The sequence below is a fragment of the Alosa sapidissima genome, chromosome 11 (assembly GCF_018492685.1).
Source record: "Alosa sapidissima isolate fAloSap1 chromosome 11, fAloSap1.pri, whole genome shotgun sequence".
NCBI lineage: Eukaryota > Metazoa > Chordata > Actinopteri > Clupeiformes > Clupeidae > Alosa > Alosa sapidissima.
Window position 1 is genome coordinate 29,888,725 of NC_055967.1, and position 25,000 is coordinate 29,913,724.

Sequence of the window (25,000 nt, forward strand, 5' to 3'; positions counted from 1 at the left end):
CCTAGGACAAATCCTCAGCTATGAACTGATTATTGTACTGTAGCTATTGCAGATAGCGATGGTTATTTGTGAAGTGGAAATAAGTCATCCTCACTCAAGTGCTGTCTAGCAATGTGGAATGTCCAGTAGTGATCACTGCAAAAACTGCTCATTCAACACTGGTAATAGATGCTCAAGATCTAGTTATGACACCCATCTGACTACAGCACGATTAAGAAGTAGGCAAGAAACTTTTTTATTGTTATTTGGTATTTGTTATGTGGTAGCAAATCATGTTAACTATCAAGGAAATAGACGTTGTCAGGGCCAGTGGCACAATGGATAACGCGTCTGACTACGGATCAAAAGATTCTAGGTTCGACTCCTGGCTGGCTCGGCATCAACTTAAGCCGCCGTGGCCTACTAGTTAGCACTTAGGACTTGTAACCGGCGGCCAGACCAGTAGGCATGGCTGAAGTGCCCTTGAACAAGGCACCTAACCCCTCACTGCTCCCCAAGCGCCGCTGTTGTTGCAGGCTGCTCACTGCGCTGGGATTAGTGTGTGCTTCACCTCTTGTGTGCTGAGTGTATTTCACTAATTCATGGATTGGGATAAATGCAGAGACCAAATTTCCCTCATGGGAGTAAAAAGAGTATATATACTTATACTTTCTTCTACCTAATGTAGGATTGCAACAGATAATGGTGTAGGCCTATCTGATTAAGACCTGAGTGGTTGAAACGTACTTATGAAATTACACTGGGAGCAAAGAAGACTATCTTCACTTTTTTCCCTTTGCAACTGTCAAAGAAATCCCATAAACACGGGAAGGCCTAGGGTAGCATCAGATGGCCTAAAGATTATGCTCTTCTGCATAGCATTAAGTGATTTGCATGCAGTAATTTGAATACTGACCTAGACCTTGACCTTGATCTACTTTGGCTATTTAAAGCAACACCAAAGAAGCACGCACTATTTGTTTATCCAGCACCGGCTTTGCAAATAACAATGTCCACATACAAGGTAGAATATGTTGCATGATTTTATGAAAGTACGATGTATTGCGATATCAGATGCAAGTCAAATTTGTAGTTTCTCATGTCTCATTCCATCGAACTACAGATCCGCTACCCAATCCGGCAAACTTACATAGTGCGGTTATAGCCGATATTGAGGGCCGCGAAGCGAATGCAGAAAGTGCCGTTCACCCTGTTACGAGTTGATGAACCACTGAAACGATTTTGAAAACATTATTTTAAGGTACAAAAAACTCTTTGGTGTTGCTTTAAAGGTAATTTATTGCCAAAACACCACACAATATAAATTATCTATAACAAACAATAAAGGACTTAATCACACACAAACTACTATTTTACTCTCTACAAAAATAATAATTATGTAGGAAGTTTAGAAGTTTAAAACCCAGAATTGACCAAAAGTGCACCAAATTCAACACAAATGACTCAATACAGTTAAAGGAGGCCTGCTTCCTTTCTTTTCCAGATATTTTAGGATTTGGATATTGTTTTAGTATCGAGTATCAAGATATTTATGGCAGGTATTGTATCGAAGTCATAATTTTGGTATGGTGACAACACTATGCCAGAGCCACTCTGTTTTCTAGATGTCTAGGTTTGGAGGCTCTACCACCAACAAGTGATGCTGCTCAATGGCATATTAGAAGAGCACATTATCAAGCTCTAGTATGGAGGCAAGCACACATACCAAATCCAGTGTTACTAGAAGTAAAATGCTTTTTACTTGTCGGTTGTTGTTGACGGTAGATGCAGTTCTGCATTATTTCCGCTATCTAAGATCATATGTAGGCCTACTGTAGGATATATTCTGAGTTAAAGGTTGTCGTGCAACTTGTTATTGTGATGAAATGCATTAAACGGCATATGAGTGCCTCACTATGTTAGCAATAAAAATATGGTTGTGTTTTGATTAGAATTTCTGAGTTTATTACATGTTAACTGTAATCATGTTTCCATTAAATACGTTAATAAACTATAGTATGGCTTCTTTAATGCTCAAACATGTATTTAGAGAACACTTTTATTTGGTTTTAGTGATTACTTTTGAAATTAACCCAATTTAGGGGAAAATAAGCAAAATAAATCGCTATTTTATGTTAAAATGCTGATTATGTGGCTTAGAACTCAGACTTGAGCTTGGTAAACAAAATATTCAAAATCAGCACCCTCAAATTAGGTAATAAGGGTGGTTTACCAACTTTTCCTCAAATTTGCCATCAGAAGTTCTCTTCTGTGAAGCTGCTCTCCCTCTAACAAGGCTGTTTGAACCCCTCGGAAAGCGCATGTCTCAGAATGTTGTGTATGCCCATGTACAATTCCACTCACTGGCCACAGTACCATGTGCCTGTAGCAGCGGTCCAGACCCCTCCACCTCCTCGGGTGTGTGGATTTTTCCCCTCATTAATTCCTGTGGGAGGAAACCTTCCTTCTAGATCAAAAGAGTATATATACTTCTATTCTCTACTCCGCTTCACAGAGCCTTGGTGTACCTGTAGTGAAGAGGAAGGTGTGCAGTCATACACATCAACAATTCTACAATGCTGTCAATGCTGATTCTGTCAGTGTTACTGTAGTGTTATAGTCACACACACACACACACACACACACACACACACACACACACACACACACACACACACACACACACACACACAAACACAGTGTGCAGCTGCAGGCGCTAGATAGACTCCTTGTCAGACACGTGTGTGACAGGCTCCTTCTTCCAAAGGGGGGGGTCGATCGATAGTTTGTCATGTGTCATTATCATTTTAGGCCGACCGTGTCATTATCATTTTAATGACTGCAGTATTTCCTGGCGTGATGTGCTTTGGAGGGGGGGGGGGGGGGGGGGGGGGGGAAGTAAGAGGGTGGTAGAGGGCCGTCACTTGTGAGGGACCAGTGCGGGTTGCTGGGTACTGCTGAATATTGCTGGATGATGCGGGATGCTGTGTGTAGTTCGCTTCAGCCGGAGAAGCCCCGCTAAAGCCTGTTTAGATTAATGTAAACTTTCTTTGTTTATATAACACACATTCTTATGTAATACATCTCAGGCAGTGGGTTTCTAAAATCCCCTTTCTCTCTCTCTCTCTATCTATCTCTCACACTCACTTTCTCTCTCTCTTCTCCCTCTATCTCTCTCTCGGACTCTCTTCTCCCTCTATCTCTCTCTCTCTCACACTCTCTCTCTCTTCTCCCTCCCTCTCTCTCTCTCTATCTAACTCTCTCCTCCCTTTATCTCTCTCTCTCTGTCTCTCTCTCACACACTCTCTTTCCTCTAGAGTGTGGGGTAGAGTGCGGTGCTTTGATTTTCCCCTGTGATTGGCTATCGGAGGCAAAATAGGAGCTATTGCTTTTGGGGCTCCTCTGTAGCAGTGTGTGTGTGAGATGAAGTCTTCTGTGTTTTTGTCTAAGAGGTTGTTTTTAAATGGCCCTGCTCTGATGCAGATGGGAGATTTCACACTGATATGAGATGGCAGATGTGGATGAAGGACTTGTTATCCCTCCTAGTGAAGGGAGGGAAGTATTAATCTTCAGTGTGTGTGTGTGTGTGTGTGTGCGTGCGTGTGTGAAGTGATGGTAGATAGCCCCCATGAACCTTGTGACGTGCTAACAGAGGCATTTGTGAGGGATGTAACGGTCGCCATGCAACAGCTAACAACACGTACGGCTGCGGAGACTCCTCCCCTTGGAGTGTGTGTGTGTGTGTGTGTGTGTGTGTGTGTGTGTGTGTGTGTGTGTGTGTGTGTGTGCACGCATGTGTATATGTAGTGTATGTGCGTCTGCACGCATACACACCTCTGCTCCCTGCTAGTCAGAACCAGACCGTCAGCCACAAAGACAAAGACCCTTTGGGTGGGTGTGTGTATGTGCGTCTGCACGACCCTTTGGGTGGGTGTGTGTGTGTGTGTGCACGACCCTTTGGGTGGGTGTGTGGGGGGCAAACGGCCTCCAGAGTCACTGAGCTGTCCCCATGGTTACAGTTGCCATACGTCCTTGTCCTAGAGACATCCACCAATCATGAGAGAGGCGTGTGTGTGTGTGTGTGTGTGTGTGTGTGTGTGTGTGTGTGTGTCAGAGACCAGTGTGCCATTCTCTAACTAGGAACCTCCTTTCTAGTAAAGCTTCATCTGTGTGTGTGTGTGTGTTTGTGTGTGTGTCTGTGTCTGTGTCTGTGTCTGTGTGTGTGTGTGTGTGTGTGTGTGTGTGTGCGTGTGCGTGTGCGTGTGCGTGTGCGTGCATGCTCGCGTGTTTGCATGCGTTAGGTTCCCCAGCATGCTGTTTAGTCCTCGGGTCCTCTTGCGTGTGACAATCAGGCATCAGAATGAAAGCCCCCTGATGTGGCGTAGAACAGATGTCTAGGTCTCCCTGGTGGTACAATACTGCTGTCCTGATTCTCTCTCGTCAATCCTCCCTGACTTCATCATCTGTGCTCCTTTCTATACACACTGTCAAACACACACACACACATGCGTGAGTGAGTGCATGTGTTTAAAGTGTTCAGCGTGTGTGTGTGTGTGTGTGTGTGTGTGTGTGTGTGTGTGTATGACTGTATGTCTGTTTGTTTGTGTGCACGTGTGTTAATTTTTTTAGTGTGTGTGTGTGTCTGTGTGTATGACTGTACAGTATGTGTGTTTTTTGTGTGTGCACGTGTGTTAATGTTGTTACTGTGTGTGTGTGTGTGTGTGTGTGTGTGTGTGTGTGTGTGTGTAAGGAATTGGGAAAACAGAGTGGTGGTGTTTTTGTCCCTTGTAAAAGAGGCAATCAGAGGCTTGGCTGTGCTCCAGATGTGCTTTCATTGCCATTCATTGCTGGGATATTATTCACTGGCAGACGCATCACACGTGGGAGTGTGTGTTTGTGTGTTTGTCTGAGCTCACAGCAGAGGCAGGAAACAGAATCCTCCCCCTTCCTCTCTACCTCTATCTCCCTCTATTTCTCTCTCCTTCTGTTTCTCTTCCTGCTATCCATCACTCTCCCTCCCTTCCTGTTTTCCTTGTTTTTGCCAGGGGTGGACGGTAGGTTAGTAAATTTGCCTGAATTCTTTGCTTAAGTACCTTTTTCGAGTATCTACTGTGCTCATTATTTTGAAGCATACCTTTTGAAGTGATTTTTATAATGCAATAGACTTGGTAGTGGTGACGACAGACAATGACTACAATTCTTCATCCGGACAACCATGGTCATGGTGAAGTTGGAATGAAATTAGGTAATCACTAGACATTCACCACAGAGCGAGATCTTAATGTAATTGAATGTTAAATAAACTACTCACGGCCCCAGCCATGGCGTGGCTGGCTCGGGCGGCTGCACTGTGCGCCGGCAGCCCGGGTTCGGTTCCTGCCCCGTGGTCCTTTCCAGAATCCACCCCGACTCTCTCTCCCACTCACTTCCTGTCATTCTCCACTGTCCTGTCATTAAAGGCATAAAAAGGCCAAACAAATATGCAAAAAAAAAAGTAATAAAAATAAATTACTCACAATCATATTATCGTGTTTTGCATTTGACTATGAAAATATAGATTTGTGAATAAAGAATGAACAATTTTGTGAATAAAGAATGAACAATGAGAATGAACAATTTTAATCGCATTATTTCATCAACTTTTATTTTAACCATAGAATAATTTTTGTTGGATGTTAGGAGTTAAAGGTCAAGCCAAGTTGTAGTTACCAACCTGCATATGTCAGTGACACCCTTACAATACATTAAAAAGAAAATACTTTTGAATACTTAAAGGTATACTATGCGGGTTCAGGTATTTTAGCGACTGTAGAGCCCCCTCTAGAGACACAATATATTTATACTTTACTCTGCCATTGTAAATAGCTTACTTCTCGTGGCTTGTCCCCCCTGTACACAATGAAAATGCTTTTGTTGTAGAGGTGCAGGATTAACAACAGGCAAAAACTATCTCAAGACGGACCAGACACTGGATACTGTTCATTAACAAATCCCTTATTGGAGAACTTCCACCTTGCATATCTTCTGGCACTCAGGTCCTCATTTTACCCGCTCAAATAACTATCTTCAGCTTAAAAGTTCCCAGTGTTCGTTCTGAGTTAGGAAAGTCAGCTTTTTGTTTTGAAACCCTGACCACTTGGAACTCAATTCAACGCACATTTAAACTAAATAATTTAGTTTCTTATGGTCAATTAAAATCATTAGTAACAAACCTCCCTGTCCCAGTCTGTAACTGTTTTACCTGATTGTCTGTATTGTATTTTTATCTATTCTTATTTATTTTATCTATTTTTATGGCTGTGATCTCAGTGGTTGCTGTTATTATATTATTGTTTTATGTTGTATCTCGGCTACATTGAAAATGAGGGCTGCCCTCAATTGTACACCCGAGAAGGAAAATAAAGGTTTGAAATGGAATCTCCAAAGAGCTATATCTACTGGCAAGGTAATGTTTCAAGATTCTCGCAAGATGTATTCGGACCGCTGTTTTTGAAGTTGCCTGGCTGGTTTTCTCATTAGCAACTCGCTACATCTATGCTGTATAGCTATGCTGGATTGTTTACCATCAAATTGGCCTCGTAAAGGTTATATTAAAGCGATGGTTCGGAGTAATTTCACCCACCAGGAGTTTATTTAAATAACATTTGCCTGATGGATGCTACTATCCCGCTGCGTAGACGTTACTTCCGTGATTTGGGAAAAGCCCGTAAAGGTCCTGGCAGGAAGCATGCATAAGGATGTAGATCCAGGAATGCACTAATATTTTGTTTGTAGTACCAGTTTGCAACAATTATTAATTAACACTAAGTTGTAAACACTTCGGAAAAAAATATTAAAAACTGGGTTATACCAAAAAACGTTGATGTAATCGCTTCCTGCCAGGACTTTTATGGGCTTTTCCCAAATCACGGAAGTAACGTCGACGTAGCGGTATAGTAGCAGATAGTAGCATCCATTAGGCAAGTGTTATTTAAATAAACTCCTGGTGTATTTACAAACTTTTCAATGCCTCGTTTTATGAGTAAAGAACATACTGTAGAAGTTTTGTACCATTCAGAGCATTATTAGTGGGGTAATTTACGAGATAAAAGTAGGTTCCATTACGCCTGCAGAAAGCCATTCGTTTCTGACAGCGCTCCTCGACCAGGGTTTGACCAAGGGAAAACATGTTCTGGGAGGGTGTTTGGCTCGGGGTCATGGTGCAAAAGACCCTAGGGTAAAATTACGCCGAACCATCGCTTTAAGGTGAACATCCTGGCTTTAACCATTTTTAAAAGCAAGTACTCAGGTGTTTAAATTGAAGTTAACATTTGACTTAGCAACTTTCACTATTGACATAACATTTTATGCGTCACGTTTCTTAATGGAGGACCCAAAAACGTGGATTTCTCCGAGAAGAACTTTATTGAATCAAAAACTATTAACTGAGTCGTATGTCAGCAAAACACAGGATTCTAGGGTCAAACAAACATCACAAAACAAATCAAAAACCTCAGCAAAACTTACTGGTTACCAGGCACTAACAAAAGACAGAAAAGACGACGATCCAACAGAGAACAAAGGCAGACACAAAACTTATATACAAGACAAGTTACAGACAATGAGGATATAACAGGGCACAGGTGACAAACATCAAACAGGAGGGCAGGAAGTCCAAATATGGCAAGGGGTGGGGACAGGCAGATAGGACAGGAAAATGGAAACACTAAGCACATGGCAAACCAACAAAGAAAAGGAAGTGCATCTCATGACAAACATAGCACAGGCATCACATGACAAACCAGGAAATACACAAGGGGCAAGAACAGAACACATGACCAGGTAAACATGAACACATGGCACAAGGGAATAAGACACAAACACAAGGTAATACACAGAATGACCACCAGGATGGCCAAAGTCCAGGCAGGTTCTTGACATTATGTAGGAATTGTGTACTTTGTCCACTTCTGGGTTTTGCCTACTCTTTGTAGCAAACCACTACTCTGCTCCTTCTACTAAGCCCCCCCTACCCCCATCCTTGCCCCGCTCCCCATGGTTATACCCATGATGCAACAGCATCATGGGTATAACCATCATGATGCAACAGCAGAAGAGAAGAAGCACTACAGTAAGAAGAGAGGACATGATAAAGACCCAATAATGGGAGAAGGACAGAACAGAGAGAGAAAGAGGGAGAGAGAGAGAGAGAGATTTTATTGTGTGGAGGCAGGCAGTAGTGCTTAGTAGAAATAGCTGGTCTGTGTGTTAATATGCAGCCGTGTTGGGCCTTAATAAGCTGCTGGCCTGGGCTGCCATCTCTACTGCTGATGATGCCGCTGCTGCCACTGCCATGTTGTGGAGCGCTGGCGATGAAGTGCTCCTTCAGGAAGATGTCAACAACCTCCACAATGGCACCAGCAGTAATTATCCCCTCTCTCCCAGTGGTTCCCTCCACTCCTCCCCCTCAACACCTCCTCTCGAGTGGACGTGTGTGTGTGTGTGCATCTGTGTGTGTGGGTGTGTGAGTGTGCATTCATGCAATTAAGTTTGCATGTGTTAAAGAGAGAGAAATGTGTGCAGATGTGTATGCATGAGCGTGTGTGTGTGTGTGTGTGTGTGTGTGGCGATTGCCAGCAGTTTATTGAGGTGAGTGGTGGAGTAAGTGCTCCACTGTTCCACAGCTCCCCATGGCGCCTGCGTCCGTGTTGTTGGAGGACGTGGGAGTCAAGAGCCCGGGAGTGGACTGGACATAAAAACACCAGCACAACCGCAACGTTCGCCAAGCCAACGTGTTTTTTCATAACCCTTCACATCTGTGTGCAATAAACAAATGAATGGCACATTCATCTCATTTCCATAATTTGGAAAATGTGACCAGACTTTTCCATTGCTTGTTTATTCCTACTCATTCATCAATAAATCCATTCATCTATCAATCTGTCCATTTAGCGCGGGGATGGTCTGTGTCTGGCGTAGGATGGCATGGTAGGGAGAGAGCTCGGCTGAAAGTACAATGTCCTCCTCTGCCTGTTTTGAAGCTTTAGAGCGTCATCTGGTTTGTCTGTGCAGCACTTCTATCTTTAGCCTGTGCTAGGCAGGCTTTATTCTGTTTCCACAGTGGAAGCCTTGAATGCGGTGTGTGTGTGTGTGTGTGAGAACACAGATGCGTGGTGCATTGAGGAACAGCAGACTCTAATTCATACCAGCCCTCAGGAGCGACTCAGTGCGTCAGAAAGCCCAGCGTAGGTTCACCACGGCGACAGCGGCTCAAAATAATCGCCCCGTCGTGAGAGGTTGTTGTCAGGTGCATCTTTAGCAGCTCCGGCTGTCATGGTGCTTCTTTTTTTCACCCCAGGGCTAGTCCAAACACATTACGGCAGGTATTTCACAGACCTCCCGAGACCCGCCACTGAAGGAAAAAATCACACATCAGGTCTGTAGTTGCTCAGCTGGCATATCACTGACAGGACACACCGAGGCCATGTGTTCGGTTTCTTTTATCTGCGACAGAACCTGATGCTGTTAATTAAGTGTTGGATATCCTCACCACACCAAGTTGCTTTAGATGAAAGTGTTTTTAAAGAAGCCCTATGCAGGTCTGGTTATTCCTATGCTGTTTCTGGGTTTTCGCCTGATTTGGGCTTGCATTTTTCACGACATAGCTCCCCCTGCAGCTTCGGTAGCAAGACTGCTACGCTAAACCCCCACTAGCTAGCGAGCTAGCCATCAAGAAACCAAGCTAAACACATACAGGGCTCACAATAAAACAGTCGAGCAAACACATTGTTCAAGAGACTATCAAACCACATTACAAAAATGAAGTTCACCCAAGGGTAGGCTACTTACAATTTCAACAGCAACAAAGCAAAGTCGGAGTCCGTTTTGCAGTCTTCTTAGAAACTACAATCTGACTACATTTTCAAGGCGCGAATGGATACTTCCGCTGAGTTACATCCGGATGTATTCGGACCGCGACCAGAAAGTTGCATATTCGTTTTTTCCACGGAGAAGCACTAGGGGGAGACAAAGCACCCACCAAACGACCCAAGAAGTGTTGTAGAACCATCAGAACGACTCTCAACCTGCATAATTAAGGTAATTTCTGCTAAAATTGTTGCATAGGGCTTCTTTAAATGTAATGTTTTGAATCACAAGCCAGATGTGGACTCTGAGAGCCCAGACCCATGCCAATGCCTGGCCTGAGATGGCCTTGGTAGTGGGAGGCCTTGAATAGATTCTTCCTTTGGCTCATTCTGTACTCATCTACCAAGCGTCATGACAGTTGGGCTAGTAGTGTTTGTTAAACCCTTCATGCAGACAGACAGACAGACAGACAGACAGTGTGGCCATCTCTGGTGCGTACAGTGGAGCCCTTGATGATTTGCTAGTCTTGTAGTGTAGCCTCTGCATTGTAATTATCGGTGACTGCAGCTGATGGTAATGGGGTCACGGAGGACGAGCAGGCATCACTGAAGAGGCTCATTATACGGCAGCCTTGTCAAGACGAGGTCATTAGCGAGCGTGCCGGTGTCGAGGTGACCTTTTACTGGCCGCTAGTGGTGACCTCTGCCCTCCGGCCATCCTGCGCACCTTCTGACGGACGGGAGGAAGGGAGGAAGGGAAGAGAGAGAGAGAGAGAGAGAGAAACTGAGTGTGTGTGTGTGTGTGTGTGTGTGTGTGTGTGTGTGTGTGTGTGTGTGTGTGTGTGTGTGTGTGTGTGTGTGCTGTTACAGTCATGACTACACAGGCTTTTCTTACAAGTCATTGTGTTCAGGCAAACTTTCACACAGAGCTGGGTGTGTGTGTATCCATTGGTGTGTCCACATTTGTGTGTGTGTGTGTGTGTGTGTGTGTGTGTGTTGTAAATCTGTGTGAACCCATGTTAGTCTTGAAAACTTCTCACTTCTCAAATGACTTGAAGCCACTTACTTTGTCACAGACTTGAAATTGAACCCTTTGTTTGTTAATTAAAATCCAATCAGTTAATGGAGATAGATGTCAACAATACATAAAACCAATATCCTCCAATTCGCAGGCCCTGCAGTCTGCACGATTTAGTTTTCAATTAATGCCTGAGAGTTGGAGAGTTACTTTCCTTCTCTTCCTGCTCCCCCCCTTGATGTAGTGCCTCCTCATTCCGTGCAAGCCAACTTGTCCTGACATGAAAGCTGTTGATTAAACCTCATTAGAAACTGAGCCCATCTTCCAATCGCTACATGTCACCCCTATGCATGGCAAATAACTAATTTGGAAAGAGAACAAAACACCATTAATAAAACAAATAAACTTGAAATATAGTCTCCCGCAGTGCTGGTGCACCTGATTGATCCACCCGAGTCGAAGCCATTACTCTGTGCGATTGGGAAGCTATCGGGTTGCAAAGGGTAATCTGGCTGGTTGGGGATTTCAAACGAGCATCCCTCTTAGAGGTTTCTCACAGGAATCAAGGGAGGAGAGGGAAGGAGAGCACAACTTGACAGGTAATGGAAGCAGAGCCCCTGATGATTTGCTGCTGTGTGTGTGTGTGTGTGTGTGTGTGTGTGTGTGTGTGTGTGTGTGTTGTGTGTGTGTGTGTGTGTGTGTGTGTGCGCGTGTGTGTGTGTGTGCATGCACACTTGTGCCTGTGTGTGTGTGCGCATATGTGTTTGTGTGCATGCATGTGTGCATGTGTGTGTGCATGTGTGTGCGTCTATGTGTCCATGCATGCACACTTATGCCTGTGTGTGGGAGTTGATGTCTATGTTTAGTCTCTTGGACCCGTGCCTTGCTTTCATACATTACACATTTTTACATTTAGTCATCTGGCGGACGCTCTAGTTCACTGACCTAGAGGAGTCGGACTGACCGTGGTGATTCTATTCGCTCTAATGCCCCCTGGGTAACACGACCCATGACTCTGGCATTCCTGGCACCAGCTCCTCTCCAGATGCCCGGCACATATACTCACCCACAAGGGTGGCCTGACCACGTGGTCATGGGTGTGTGCTCTGCGATGTTGTACCATGTGTTGATGTGTGTGTGTGTGTGTGTGTGTGTGTGTGTGTGTGTGTGTGTCTGTGTGCGTGCACATGTCCTGCTCATTTGTTCGGGTGTGTTTGGCCATGTGTTGGCACGTGCGTTTGCTCAGCGCACAAACCATATTGTCTGTTAATGGGGCAGACTTGGTGCAGGACCATCTGTTTTGAGATCTAGGGGCCGTAAGACGTTTAAGTAGCAGAAGATACAGGAAATCGTCCAAAAAGATACGGGAAGTGAAATGAACAGGAGTTCAGATTTATAGGAATATCTCCAAGAATAGCCTGATGGTCTAAAGACTGTTCAGATGCCCACCAAAAAAAAACAACATATTGCTTACATTTCATTTTTGCTTCATTTTGCTCTCTCTTTCTCTCTTTCTGTCTCTCTCACTCTCTTTCATTCTATCTCTTTCTCTCACCCCATTTCTTTCATTCTTTATCATTCTTTAACACATCTCCCCCCACACTCATGCACAAACACAAGAATAAACACACATACATGCAGAGAAACACACTCAGTCGTCTACTAAGCACAAAGCCTCTTGCCTCAAATGACACACAGCCATGTCCACAAGTGGGCTCCCTCTTCGGGTGAGCTATCTCTCATGCCAAGAAGAAGTGTGTGTGTGTGTGTGTGTGTGTGTGTGTGTGTGTGTGTGTGTGTGTGTGTGTGTGTGTGTGTGTATTCTTGCATGCGTCTGTGTTATAGCTAAAGGTTATGTTGCTCACAACTCTCACTCACATATAACCTTCACACTCTATGAAGTCCATATGGTATCTTCACATCTCCCTCCCTCTCTAAGGACAGCTCAGACTCATTGACAAATTGATGTATAAAATATCACATTTATGTTCCCTAACTGGGCTCAATGTTAACTTTTAAAAGTGGTTGCCAGCTTGGCAAACAGGTATGAGGTTTTGGTTGCCAAAGCCAACCAAATCTGGTTGCCACTTGCCAAGGACAACCGGGCAATGATGAAGTTCTCCTGCACCCAAGATGGAATTTATTTTGCCAAAGAAGGTGGTGTGAGAAGGCACATGAGGTGTGTGGGGACTGGGGGGGGCATTGCTGCTACTGGACTTTCCTCGGGCAATGTTCCATAATAGGGACTTTTATTTTCTGCTTCACTGTAGGGAACAAGCAGTGTTGGGGGGTAGTCATGTGTGTGTGTGTGTGTGTGTGTGTGTGTGTGTGTGTGTGTGTGTGAAGATAAAAATAGTGTCCTTTTAAAAGCTGTGGGCTGTTTTGGGGGGTGTGGGGTGGATGGAGAAGTAGAGGTGGAGAAGGGGGCGGGTGATGCAGTGAAGTGGGGTGGAGTGGGGTACACTACACGCTGAGAGCTGAGCTCAAGAAGCAGTGACTGTACAGTAGCCTCTGTTTTTCCCAGAATCCCGGCCTAGTGGTAAAAATTGATATGTCCAGATTGCTCTGGAAAAAAGACTGCCCACTGGAGCAGTGGGGAACCATTGGCCCTAGAGGGAGGCAGACCCTCCGCTGAGTACAGGGGAATATATATCTATATATATATATATATATATATATATATATATATATATATATATATATATAGAGAGAGAGAGAGAGAGAGAGAGAGAGAGAGAATAACAATTGAAACATTCTCCCTGTCAAGTGAAGAAAGACAAAAGGATAAAAGCTGACTTGGTGCTTGGCATTTTCGGAGAGTTGCGCTGAGTGCTGTTGTGCAATTGTGGTTGCTCTGGGGGGGTTTTTTTGGGGCCTGTAGGTCTTTGTTATCACAGCATGTACTCACCAAATTGACTGAAAAGACACATTTGTGGATATTCCCTTCAATTGCCATTAAGATGTTATAAAGCAATGTTCCCAGTGTTATAATCATCTGTAATAGCACATACTGTAGTACCAGAATATTTTTTTAAATGTCCTTCAGAAGCTGGTGATGACCGTTGTCTGTCTGGCATTGTATTTCATATAAGGTTAGTTGGTGGTAGGTGTTGTTGCGACTGAGATTATTATGTCTGTCATGGTTCACTGACGCCATCGCTCTGGCTGTGTCCACAGTCAGCCCTGTCATGATTGGCTGGTGCGCTTGTGCCTTGCGTTACCAAAGCGACCGCTTCTCCTCTCCTCCGCCATGCAATGGCAGGCATGAGTGTGGCATGTTTTATCACCAGGAGCCGTGTCACATCTGCAGGAGGGGGTGAGAGGGGTGAGAAGGACATGGAGCCAGTGAGGGACCCCATCTCTCTCCCCAGCCAGGACTGTCTTCCCTGGGCACGTTTGTGCGTGTGTGTGTGTGTGTGTGTGTGTGTGTGTGTGTGTGTTTGTGTGTGTGTGTGTGTGTGTGGAGGGGAGGCACAATCACAACCAATGTCAGCTCCAACGGTCCCTCCATAATTCATGTGACTATAATTATTCATTCCTTCTGCTGATGTGCAGTGAGACGCATTAAAAATAGATCTGAGTGAAGAAGTAGACCCAAGCACCACCCTGCCCCCCTCCACACACACACCACACACACACACACACAACCCCCCCCCCCCCCCATCTTCACCGGCACTGCTTCTTCGACATCCCTCTGTTTTGACTGCTTCTTTTCCTGCCATCCAACGCTCCATGGAAAGACGCTGACGCACGCCCCTCTCCTCCGTGTTTTCTCAGTCCTCTCCTCTCCTCTCATCCCTACCCAAACCCCCCCCCCCCCCCAAATAAAAAAGGTGAGGACATTTTTCTGACAACGGAGCGTCTCTGTGTCCCCACTATCCTCCGTCTCGCCCTCTCTGCCATCAGCTCAGCTATCAGCGGAATCCCCTGTGACACACGGGGCTAAATTGGGAAACGGAGCGGTCAGACATGGCCCACGCAGATAGGGGGACGCAGATGGAGGGGAAGATGCGTGCCTGTCACTTGCTCTCAGCGGCGAGAGACAGAGAGGGTAGGCGTGGAGGCCGTTGAGTGGTTTCGGATGAAAGTGCCCATTTACTGCTGAATGGCTGCATTTGTATGGAAATGTAGTTGAGGGAAAAAGTTCGGAGCGGAAGGAAACTTCAAGATTGGCTGTGCCTTGCTCGTGGGTCCTGCAGAGTGCCCGTGTGATTGTGAAAGTGTGCGTGTGTGTGTGTGTGTGTGTGTGTGTGTGTGTGTGTGTGTTGTATGGAAGAGTTTGTGTACAGTATGTGTGTGTGATGGTTTATGTGGTGGTGTGCATATGTTTTGTGTAAGAGTATGTGGTGTGTGGGAGTGTATGTCTGTGTGTGTGTGTGTGTGTGTGTGTGTGTGTGTGTGTGTGTGTGTGTGTTGTATGGAAGAGTTTGTGTATGTGTGTGTGTGATGGTTTATGTGGTGGTGTGCATATGTGTTGTGTAAGAGTATGTGGTGTGTGGGAGTGCATGTATGTCTGTGTGTCGTGTGTGTATGTGTGTGTGTGTGTGTGTGTGTATGTGTGTCGTGTGTGTGTGTGTGTGTGTGTGTGTGTGTGTGTGTGTGTGTGTGTGTGTGAGAGAGTGGTGTGCAGACAGGTAGAGCTGTACAGTTCCGATAGTGGAGGTAGAGTGCGGTCCTCCCGTTCCTCGCGGTAGTGATCAAATTTTGAGGAGCGTCCATACATTACCATCTCAATGTGCCTGCTCTGACAGGGCAAGCTACGTGCACAGACAGCCAAGCAGGCGGCAGCCAGAACACACACACACACACACACACACACACACACACACACACACAAGCACGCACTCTCACACACACTCAGGTAGACACATACACCTTAAAAAACAGACTCTCTCTCACTGACTCTCTTTCACACACACACACACACACACACACACACACACACACACACACACACACACACACACACACACAGACAGATGATGGATGGTGTCACCCACTGTCAGAACACTCAGTATGACCACTTACGAGAACATGGCCAATGTGGAACTGCACAGAACAACGTGGAAGACAGGTGTGTAACAGGTGTGGGAGATGGAAAAGAGGGTTCTATGCTGCAGATGGAGCTGATTACTGTGTGTGTGTGTGTGTGTGTGTGTGTGTGTGTGTGTGTGTGTGTGTGTGTGTGTGTGTGTGTGTGTGTGTATGTATGTGTGTGTGTGTGTGTGTTGCAGCGGGGGGATGGTCTGTGTTTCCCTCTCATCTTGTCCCCATTTTGGGTGCAATGGAAGGCTTGCGTCTCCTTAATGCTTGCTGTGTCACTGTCCAGGAATCACTGTGGATTACTTGCCGCCCCCCCCCACACACACCAACATCCAGCAGATGTGAGCAACCCCCCCTCCCCCCCCAAGGCATACCAGGATTGGCCCCTATGTCATTGTGTAACCGTGGCGACCGCATCACCATCACCATCATCATCTGCAGCAGCAGCAGCAGCAACCCTGGCCTCACTCTCAGCAGGGGCAGGGGCATAATTGAGTCAGAGCATGGCGTGCTGTGCCATGCTGTCCTCTCTGCTGCTATCACTATCCCTCTCATCCCTAATGCTGCCTAATCGCCAGATCCGCGTTACACAACACGACGCCACACCACGCCACGCCATACTGGGCAGACTACCAGGGCTGGCTACCCTGCGCCGGGTGGCTGGACCCTGCGCAGGACACCAGTGGCAGATTGTGGGGTGGCCTAATGAAATAATCTGGCACTGCATAAGCTTCCTTTCTTTGCCATGTGAGAGGATGGAGAGAGAGAGGGAGAGAAAGAAAGATGGGAGAGGGGTGGAGGAGAAAGAGAGGGATAAAGGGAAAGGGAGGGGGAGGTAGAGAATAAGAGGGGGAATTGGAACAATGGCAGTCTGCGCCGGACACACTGTGTTTGTGCCATCTTCCAGTTTAACACATGAGAAAATCAGAGTGTGTAAAAGAGGTGGCGGGTCGGTGTGCGGCGTGGCGGGGATTGGGATCGGACCCGTGAGTGTGGGAGGGCTCCGTCATCAGCCTGATGTAGTGTGAGGAGGAGCACTCGGGTCTCTTCATGATTCTTTTTTTCTTTTCCCTCTGCCTTCCTCCTCTGTTTGCCTCCTTCTCTGCATTAGCTGTGTGTGTGTGTGTGTGTGTGTGTGTGTGTGTGTGTGTGTGTGTGTGTGAGAGAGAGAGAGAGAGAGAGAGAGAGAGAGAGAGAGTCTGTTGAAAGGCTTTCCCAGCCTACGGGTCTTCTCTAGCTCTGCAGTGGATGATTCAGAGCTGGAAGCTCCTGTGCTGTGCTGTGCTGTGCTGTGTGTGCGCCCGTATCTCGGAGGAGCACATGTGCGTCATGCATTACACAGCCTTTACGCCCATGCAGCCCAGATTCAAAGAGCTCTGCACCCGTTTGAAGCTGCCTATACAGCAACAGCAGCTCCGAGAGTCTGTTTGTCTGTCTGTCTGTCTGTCTGTTTGTCTGTCTATCTGTCTGGCTGTCTGCAAGTTTTGTAGATTGTAATCATTGCTTTTGAAAGAAAACCCTCTGATTTGAAGAGAAAAACCCCTCTGTTCAGGACAGCAGAAACAATGTTTGATCAAGCCTTTGTTTTTTTTCCGTTAATCAGAAGGCACATGTTTCTCAGTCCTCAGTCATCCCTGTGTTAAGATTGTATGAAGGCATCGGTGTGTCAGTAGTGAGCCTCAGGTTTGGCATCCACGGAGTAGTAGAGAACACATGAACAGAGACAGGTGATCATTTCTATACTGTGGGAAAAATATAGCCCATTATAATCACATCTGCTGTTCTCTCTGCTGTATTAGAAGTTAAGACTTCCCATAGTTTCTTCTGAGCCACTGGGAAAGCTTGTGGAGTGATGGTTTATTTGCAGCAGGAGTCTGCTGCCCATGTTTGCTCACTGATACTTTGATCTGTGGGGAAGATATTGACCTTTCCGGAAGACATGTTGTGAATGGTGGAATTGCTCTGCAGCGGAGGGATCTCCATGTTGTCTCCGGAACATTGATGATGGGGGGCTTTGTGGTTTTTCCGAGATGAAGCTGTCTATTTGTGAAATGCCATGACCACGCTGCTATTGCCCACTCGCTTGTTCTCTCGCTGCAGCTCTCTGTGTGAGTGATGCCCCTCGGTGTGTTTTTGCTGCCGGGCAGTTCTGCGGTCAGGAGGCAAATTGCCCCTGAGGGACAGCTATACAGCTCCTTGTCTGGATCAAGGAAAACCAACACATGAGGAACCAAAGATGGACAATATGTCCACCACCTACCCCCCTTCTCTCACTATTCAATTCAAAGCTGGACTGTTTGGATACAGTGATACTAATGTCAAGAACAATAGAGTGGTATAAAGAGGACACACTCTCTCTCTCTCTCTCTCTCTCTCTCTCTCTCTCTCAGGGCATGGGCGGATTATGAACTTTTGGCCCAGATGTATTAAGGGCCCCCCACTTATTGTCGTATATGTGGGAGGAGGGGGGGGGTTGGTGGTCCTCCCCCAGAAATGTTTTAATTTTTTGATGTGATTTCCTGTATTCTGGTGCATTTTGGGGATGACCAATACTAAATTCAATCAGATTCATAGCCTACACTGTACATCCTGATTTGTTGATATTGAGGCAATGATTCCCTGCAAAGGCTTGGGCTTTAGGGCCCCCTGACGCCTTGGGCCCCTGGGCCTGGGCCCGGTAAGCCCGGCAGTAATCCATCCCTGTCTCAGGGGCTAGTTGGTCATGCACAGTGATGGCTCTGCGCTCTGCTCCGTACTGGAACAGAGTGAGTGATCGAGGCCGCTGGGCCGCGGTCGGTAGCCCAGAATGCAGGAGTGTTCCGGAGCGTTCAGGAGATTGCCAGGAGTGTTCCGGAGCGTTCAGGAGATTGCCGCTCCGCTTCTCTCCGCCCCTCGCCTCTGCACCTTCCCCCGATCGATGGGCTCAGATAAGAGCTCCCAGCTGGAGGCCCCCGTTTGCTTTCATCTGTCTCCTTCGCGGGGCATCCTCGGAACTGCCTGAGTAAAATACATCCAGCTGCAAAGATCACACACACACACACACACACACACACACACACACACACACACACACACACACACACACACACCAGTGAGGAGCCTCACGGCTGGGATCAGATGGCTGCTTCAGGTGATGTACCTGTTGGACTTACGCATGGATGGTCCTCCCCAGGTGTTTGAAGTGAGCTCCACAGGTTTCCTCATCCAGAAGGTTGCTGGAGATTTTTGTGTTACAGTTGAAAAATATAATCCGCTGTTGGATCCATCCAGGTCAATGAACTATAGGTTATGTAGCCACTAGGTTTAGTTTTCATTTGGTTGTTTGCTCTGAGTTTTGCTGGATTTATAGGAATTTCTCAAACAGACAGAAATCTTAAACCGATTCCACCCACATTTACACCAAATTCCACTCCAAACTTGTCCTCTTGTATTTGTTTATAAAATGAATAGTTTGATGCGGTTGGAAAACGTTGTTTTCTTACATGTGCAAATGTGAAATGCTCTATATGCATGTCTGTATGCTGGCTAAATGGTTAATCCAGTCTGCAGTGAAGAGTGTTTAGTGGAGGGTTAGTCTTGGCCTGCTTCGGGAGCAGTCTGTTCGAATTAGCTGACAGCGCTGCAGGGCCTGCCTCTCTTGTTCTCTGTGTGTGTGTGTGTGTGTGTGTGTGTGTGTGTGTGTGTGCGTGTGCGTGTGCACACTGACTCCGTAATGATCTCTGGCCAGGCTAAGGACCTCATTAGCAAAACGATGCTGGCACTTTGGGCGTCACACGGTGTCTTCTCGAAAAGTTTCTCGTAGCATGTAGTTTTTGAAAAACAAAAAATTATGTTGATTGCTCATGCTACCAGAGGGTGCTTGTAGATTTGTAACTGATGCACCCACACAAACCCTGTTGAAGTCACAGTGTCAGAGATTTTTTTGCTAACTGAACGCAGGCTCCTCTGGTATGTCTTAGAGGCACTCGGTGTCTGTGAATAATGTGAGTTTAAATGGGTCTCAAGTGGTCATTGCTCAGCATAATGGCAGCAGTGCGAATTCATCAGCTGTGACTCAGAACCTTGCAGGTACATTCCCCATTCCCAATGCGGCTGTTCAAAACGGCTTTTCAGCAGACATCAATTTAGCGTATTAACGAATGCTCGTCACTCGCTCTGAAAGTACAGTAAACTCCAATGCGTGTCCCCCTGACACACAAGAAGCGTGATTCTATCAAACAAACACTGCTTCATAAGGTAGTGCTTTGGAATAGCATTTTATACCGTAGGGGTGACTCAGGATGAGGTGTGGAGCAGGTTGTTCGTTTAGACACAGAAATCATTAGAGGTGTTGAAGGCTGCGTCAGAGATGTGGGTGGGCAGGCTACTGGATGGGGGATTGGTGGTGAGGTCATGGGGTCTCGTCCACCCCTGTGACCTTTCTTGGCCACTGGGTTTGAAGCATTATGGTGGTGAAGTTTGAGGCTGCAGGGCTTTGGATGGTATTGACCATAGAGGAGAGGGGGGGGGGGGCAGGAGAGGGGATCAATTGAAGGAATCACACTGTTTGTGTGTGTGTGTGTGTGCGCATGTGTGCGTGCGTGCGTGCGTGTGTACGTGTGTACGTGCATACGTCAGTGTGTCTGTCCTGTACAGAAATCACATCTCACTGAGGCCTATATAAAAAGATTTGGGCTTCAGTGACCTGGGGTGAATCAGTCTGCCTCACTCTGTTTCTGTCAGAAAGAATTTATCAGTAAACAAACAGTTAGTGACTCAGTTTCGGATTCCCAAAAGGTTGTTGATGTTTCAGGTCAACGGGCAATCAAATCCCTCCACTCACCTTACTGATTGGCTAAAATTGTTTATGGCTCAATCCATGCCACTGCATTTGTTTCCCATGTTACAGAGCCAGGACTATGTACCAACACCAACATTTGTTTATTTTAGTGAACACTGAAGGGACAGTCAATTATTTTGATTGCTCAGCTACCAGTTGATGCTGCATCCATACAGACCCTGTTGAAGTCACTGTGTCAGAGACATTAGAAATGGTTGCAAACTGAATGAAAGTCCCTTTGGTATGGCTCAGTCTATCTCTGTGAGTCACTGTGTCAATAATGTGAGTTTAAAATGAGTCACCATGGTCATCATGAGAAGCAATTCACTGAATCTGCCAAAAAATGTATGGGACTCACAGACTGCACCTTTATCCCAATGGTGATATTGCCTAATGGAGTGTTGCCTTTATGGCTACGTTGATTTTTCATTACTTTTATCGTCAGAAAGGGTAAACAATCATTTAGTAAAGTTCAGGCTGTAATGTCACTGTCAGAAAAGATTCAATAGTGTGAGTGAGTGGACTGAGAAATTCAATAACAGTGTCTAGTCTCTCTGGTCCCATGTGTTGGCATTTTGGGCCAAGATCTAACTTTTTGAACACAATCATGAAATACCACACTCACGGCTTGATGTGAGTTCTGTGCAATATTTATGATTCCATAATCAGGGTAATATTAGTACCTCAGGCCCCTGACTATGTTTTTTTTTTAGGTGAAATTAGTAAAGTATGGCTTAGTCTGGGGTTTGGTTATGTATGTAGTCAAGGTTATCAGAAGTTATCTGAGATATCTGTAGCCATGCAGTAGTGTCTGACGGATTAAGAGAAGTGTGTGTAGTCAGGGTTGCATAAGGTTACATAGGTTTCTTAGGTGGATGTGTGGGTGGAGGAGGGGTGATGGGTAGGCGTGTGTGTGTGTGTGTGTGTGTGTGTGTGTGTGTGTGTGTGTGTGTGTGTGTGTTGTGGGTGATGGGGTCATGCTGCAGAAGCAGAGGAAGAGACTGATCTCACACCTGCAGCTGTAATCTCCGCCAGGGTTCAGCCGCGGCTCTGCACTGATCCCCCCCTCACCTACTGACAGAAGGGCGTCGTTTGAAGCCCAGCTCAAAGAGATCAGATCCAGCCCCCCTGGAGCCCCAGAGCCTCCCCCACCCCCCACCCACCCAACCCCAGCCCCCCTGGAGCCCCAGAGCCTCCCCCCCCCCACCCACCCAACCCCAGCCCCCCTGAACCCCAAGGGGAGGAGCACACCCAGGTGAAGCCTGACAGGGGCAGGAGCTCTTTTATTACGGGTGATTAGCAGGAAGGGAAAGAGGCTATGCCACCGCCAAGGTCAAAGAGGGGATATTTGCAAGAAAGGGGAGGGAGAGACAGAGAGCGAGTGTGTGTGTGTGTGTGTGTGTGTGTGTGTGTGTGTGTGTGTGTGTGTGTGTGTGTGTGTGTGTGTGTCTGTGTCTGTGTCTGTGAAAGGGAGACAGAGAAGGTCTCTCTGTGTGTGTGTGTGTGTGTGTGTGTGTGTGTGTGTGTGTGTGTGTTTTGAGACAGTGTGTGGTAGTTTGTTTCCGAGACTGTGTGTGCGTGTGAGTGTGAAAGAGACTGTGTAGGTGTTTGTATGTGTGTGTGTGTGTCTGTGTGTGTGTGTCAGTGTGAAAGAGACTTGGTGAGTGAATGTGTGGGTGTTTGTACGTGTGCTTCATGTAAGAATGAAGTCTTTGACAGTGATTTGTTTGTGCCCTTCAATACTCCTTGCCCGTCTGCATCACCGCTGAAATGATTTCACAAAAGCTGCTGGATCCCTGACAGTCTATAACAGTCCCCCACTTCCACTGCCTCCCTTAATGGGCTCTCTTAATGGTTAACATGTCAGACAGCAGGGCTAAACTAAGATTTGCTCATAAGGCTATGATAGGTTAGGTTATTATATAACTCCAGGCTTTCTCCAGTCAGCTGCACAACAAATATTTTCCTCCATCCTTCTCTGAAACATAAAGCCAGAGGCGACTGGGAGCCTACACGGCTTTGATTGACAGCTCGTTGTTTGTTTTTTCCTGGCACTCGGTGGCAAATATTTATTCTGGACGTATTTACTGTTGTCGTTTGTTTATTTATCTATGTACAGCAGGCAGTGACCTGTTGATGATTATCTCCATACTAATGGACACTCAGACCCCCCCCCCCCCCACACACACACACACACACACACCCCTGCATCCTCGCCAGCTTCTGTATGTGTTGACACTCCAGAGCCTGAAGGATTTCATTTTATTCATTAGTTAATTATCAGTAGCTTGACATTTGAATAATACTCTCTGTCTCTCTCTCTCTCTCTGCCTTTCTCTGTCTCCTTTTTTTGAGCTTTACACCTCCCTGTCTCCTCATGTGTTTTCTATCTTTCTCTCCCTCTCTCTAACTCTTTTCTCACTCTCTCTCTCTCTCTCTCACTCTCTCTCTCTCTTTCAATTTATCCATCATTCTGCATGGCTGTCAGAGCAACACACCGCCAGACAGACACACTTTCTCTCCACTCACTCGGGTCTTCAAAGACTCGGCTCATTTTCCCCTCTTCTCTCCTTTCTGTCTCAGCCTTCATAAATGCAAGAAATGGAGTTGGCCAATGAGGTGGGGTGGCTGGGCTGGGTCAGTAATGACCTCAATTTCTTTTGCTTTTTTTTTTGTATTCCCTCCGAAGAATTGTGCTTTGTTGTTGCACATCTCCTCGCCTTGTCTGACACTTTTATTTCTTTCTCATGGATGCCTAACACATTTGCTTCCCGGCCTGTCATTTTTCTGATGTATGAAGTCTCTCTCTCTCTCTCTCTCTCTCTCTCTCTCTCTCTCGGTGTCTGCCTGAGGTAATTATGCAGGCATGAAATATACATTATGTTACGCAACCCCACTGAAGTCGCACTCCGCCGCCTCGCACTTTTCTAATGAAGCCCCGGGCTCACGCTACGCTACGGTGGGCCGCGGTGGCTGCAAACAAAATGGATCATTTCAAGCCCAGTGAAACTTTTGCCCTTTTTTCCCGCACAGTTGTCGAGGGGATTTTGATCATATCAGAAAGAGTGCATGTTTGCCTCTGACTGCTTCTCAAGACCTCAGAGTCTGCTGGCGTATTCCCCGTCACACAGGCATGGGGGGAAATCGTCAGTTTTGTGGTTCCATTCTCCCGTATCTGAGCGGAAGATGAATGGTGTGACATTGTGAATGTGGTGGAGTGAGGAATGGATTTGTCCGACTGTCAAGGATGGTGTGTGTGTGTGTGTGTGTGTGTGCGTGTGTGTGTTGTGAGTGTTTCCATCGCTCTTGAGAGTAATAAGGGGGTGCTTTTGTTCTGGAGTCTTGACGCCTTCAGGTCTGTTTGTGTTTTTACTTATCCAACTGGGGACGGTTATTTGAGGTATGATATTTTGTGGTGCTACTCGAAGCCAAGGGAAATGTTGCGGCAGTTTACAGTGGAATTTGTTCTGAGAGGGTTGCTTACTTGAAGCTGATGTGATTTTCAGTGAAAAGAAAGTAAACAAGAAATGTGGGCCTGATGGAAATACTTGTGTGATTGATTGTGGGTAGAAAGAAAATATAAGCCCTTGTTGTGAGTGTGTGTGAAAAAAGACATGTTTCTTTGATTCTATTTGTTTGATGTGTTGAAGAACTAATGGATCTCTCTCTCTCTCTCTCTCTCTGTCTACATCTCTCTCCTTTCTTTTCCTCAGGCTTGGTGAAGTTGGGAATACACTGTGTCACGTGTCAGAAAGTTGCCATAAAGATTGTGAATCGAGAGAAGCTGAGTGACTCGGTTCTTATGAAGGTGAGTCCCTCCTCGTTCCTCAGCAGTGCAGCATCCCTTCCTATGAAAGCCTGACTGCAACACACACACACACACACACACACACACACACACACACACACGCACACAGGAATGCACGCACGCATGCACACATACACACACTTCTGTCTTCAGAGACAAAATTCACACACACACACACACACACACACACACACACACACACACACACACGGTTAGGGGCCGCAGGGCGGAGGCCATGGAGCATCAGTGTGCCGCCACTCCTCAGGGTTGGCATGGAAGACTGATGACTGTATGGAGTGAGAAAAGCACTTGGGGAAGTGCAGATGCTTGTAATGGGCTATGCATGTGATGCAGTGACTCATCACGGCTCATCGTCATGATGGACAGCCATGTAAGCATGTATGCATGCATAAATGAGCATGCACACACACACACACACACACACACACACACATACACACACACACACACACACACACACACACACA

General features: G+C 46.3%; 1 protein-coding gene across 1 annotated transcript in view; it reads left to right on the plus strand.

Moving 5' to 3' along the window:
• The window catches only part of brsk2a (BR serine/threonine kinase 2a), a 189,345-nt gene that overhangs the window by 88,654 nt on the left and 75,691 nt on the right, over positions 1 to 25,000 (plus strand). The window contains 1 exon segment of the mRNA XM_042111315.1: positions 24,418 to 24,512. Coding sequence (XP_041967249.1) covers positions 24,418 to 24,512 — 95 coding nt within the window.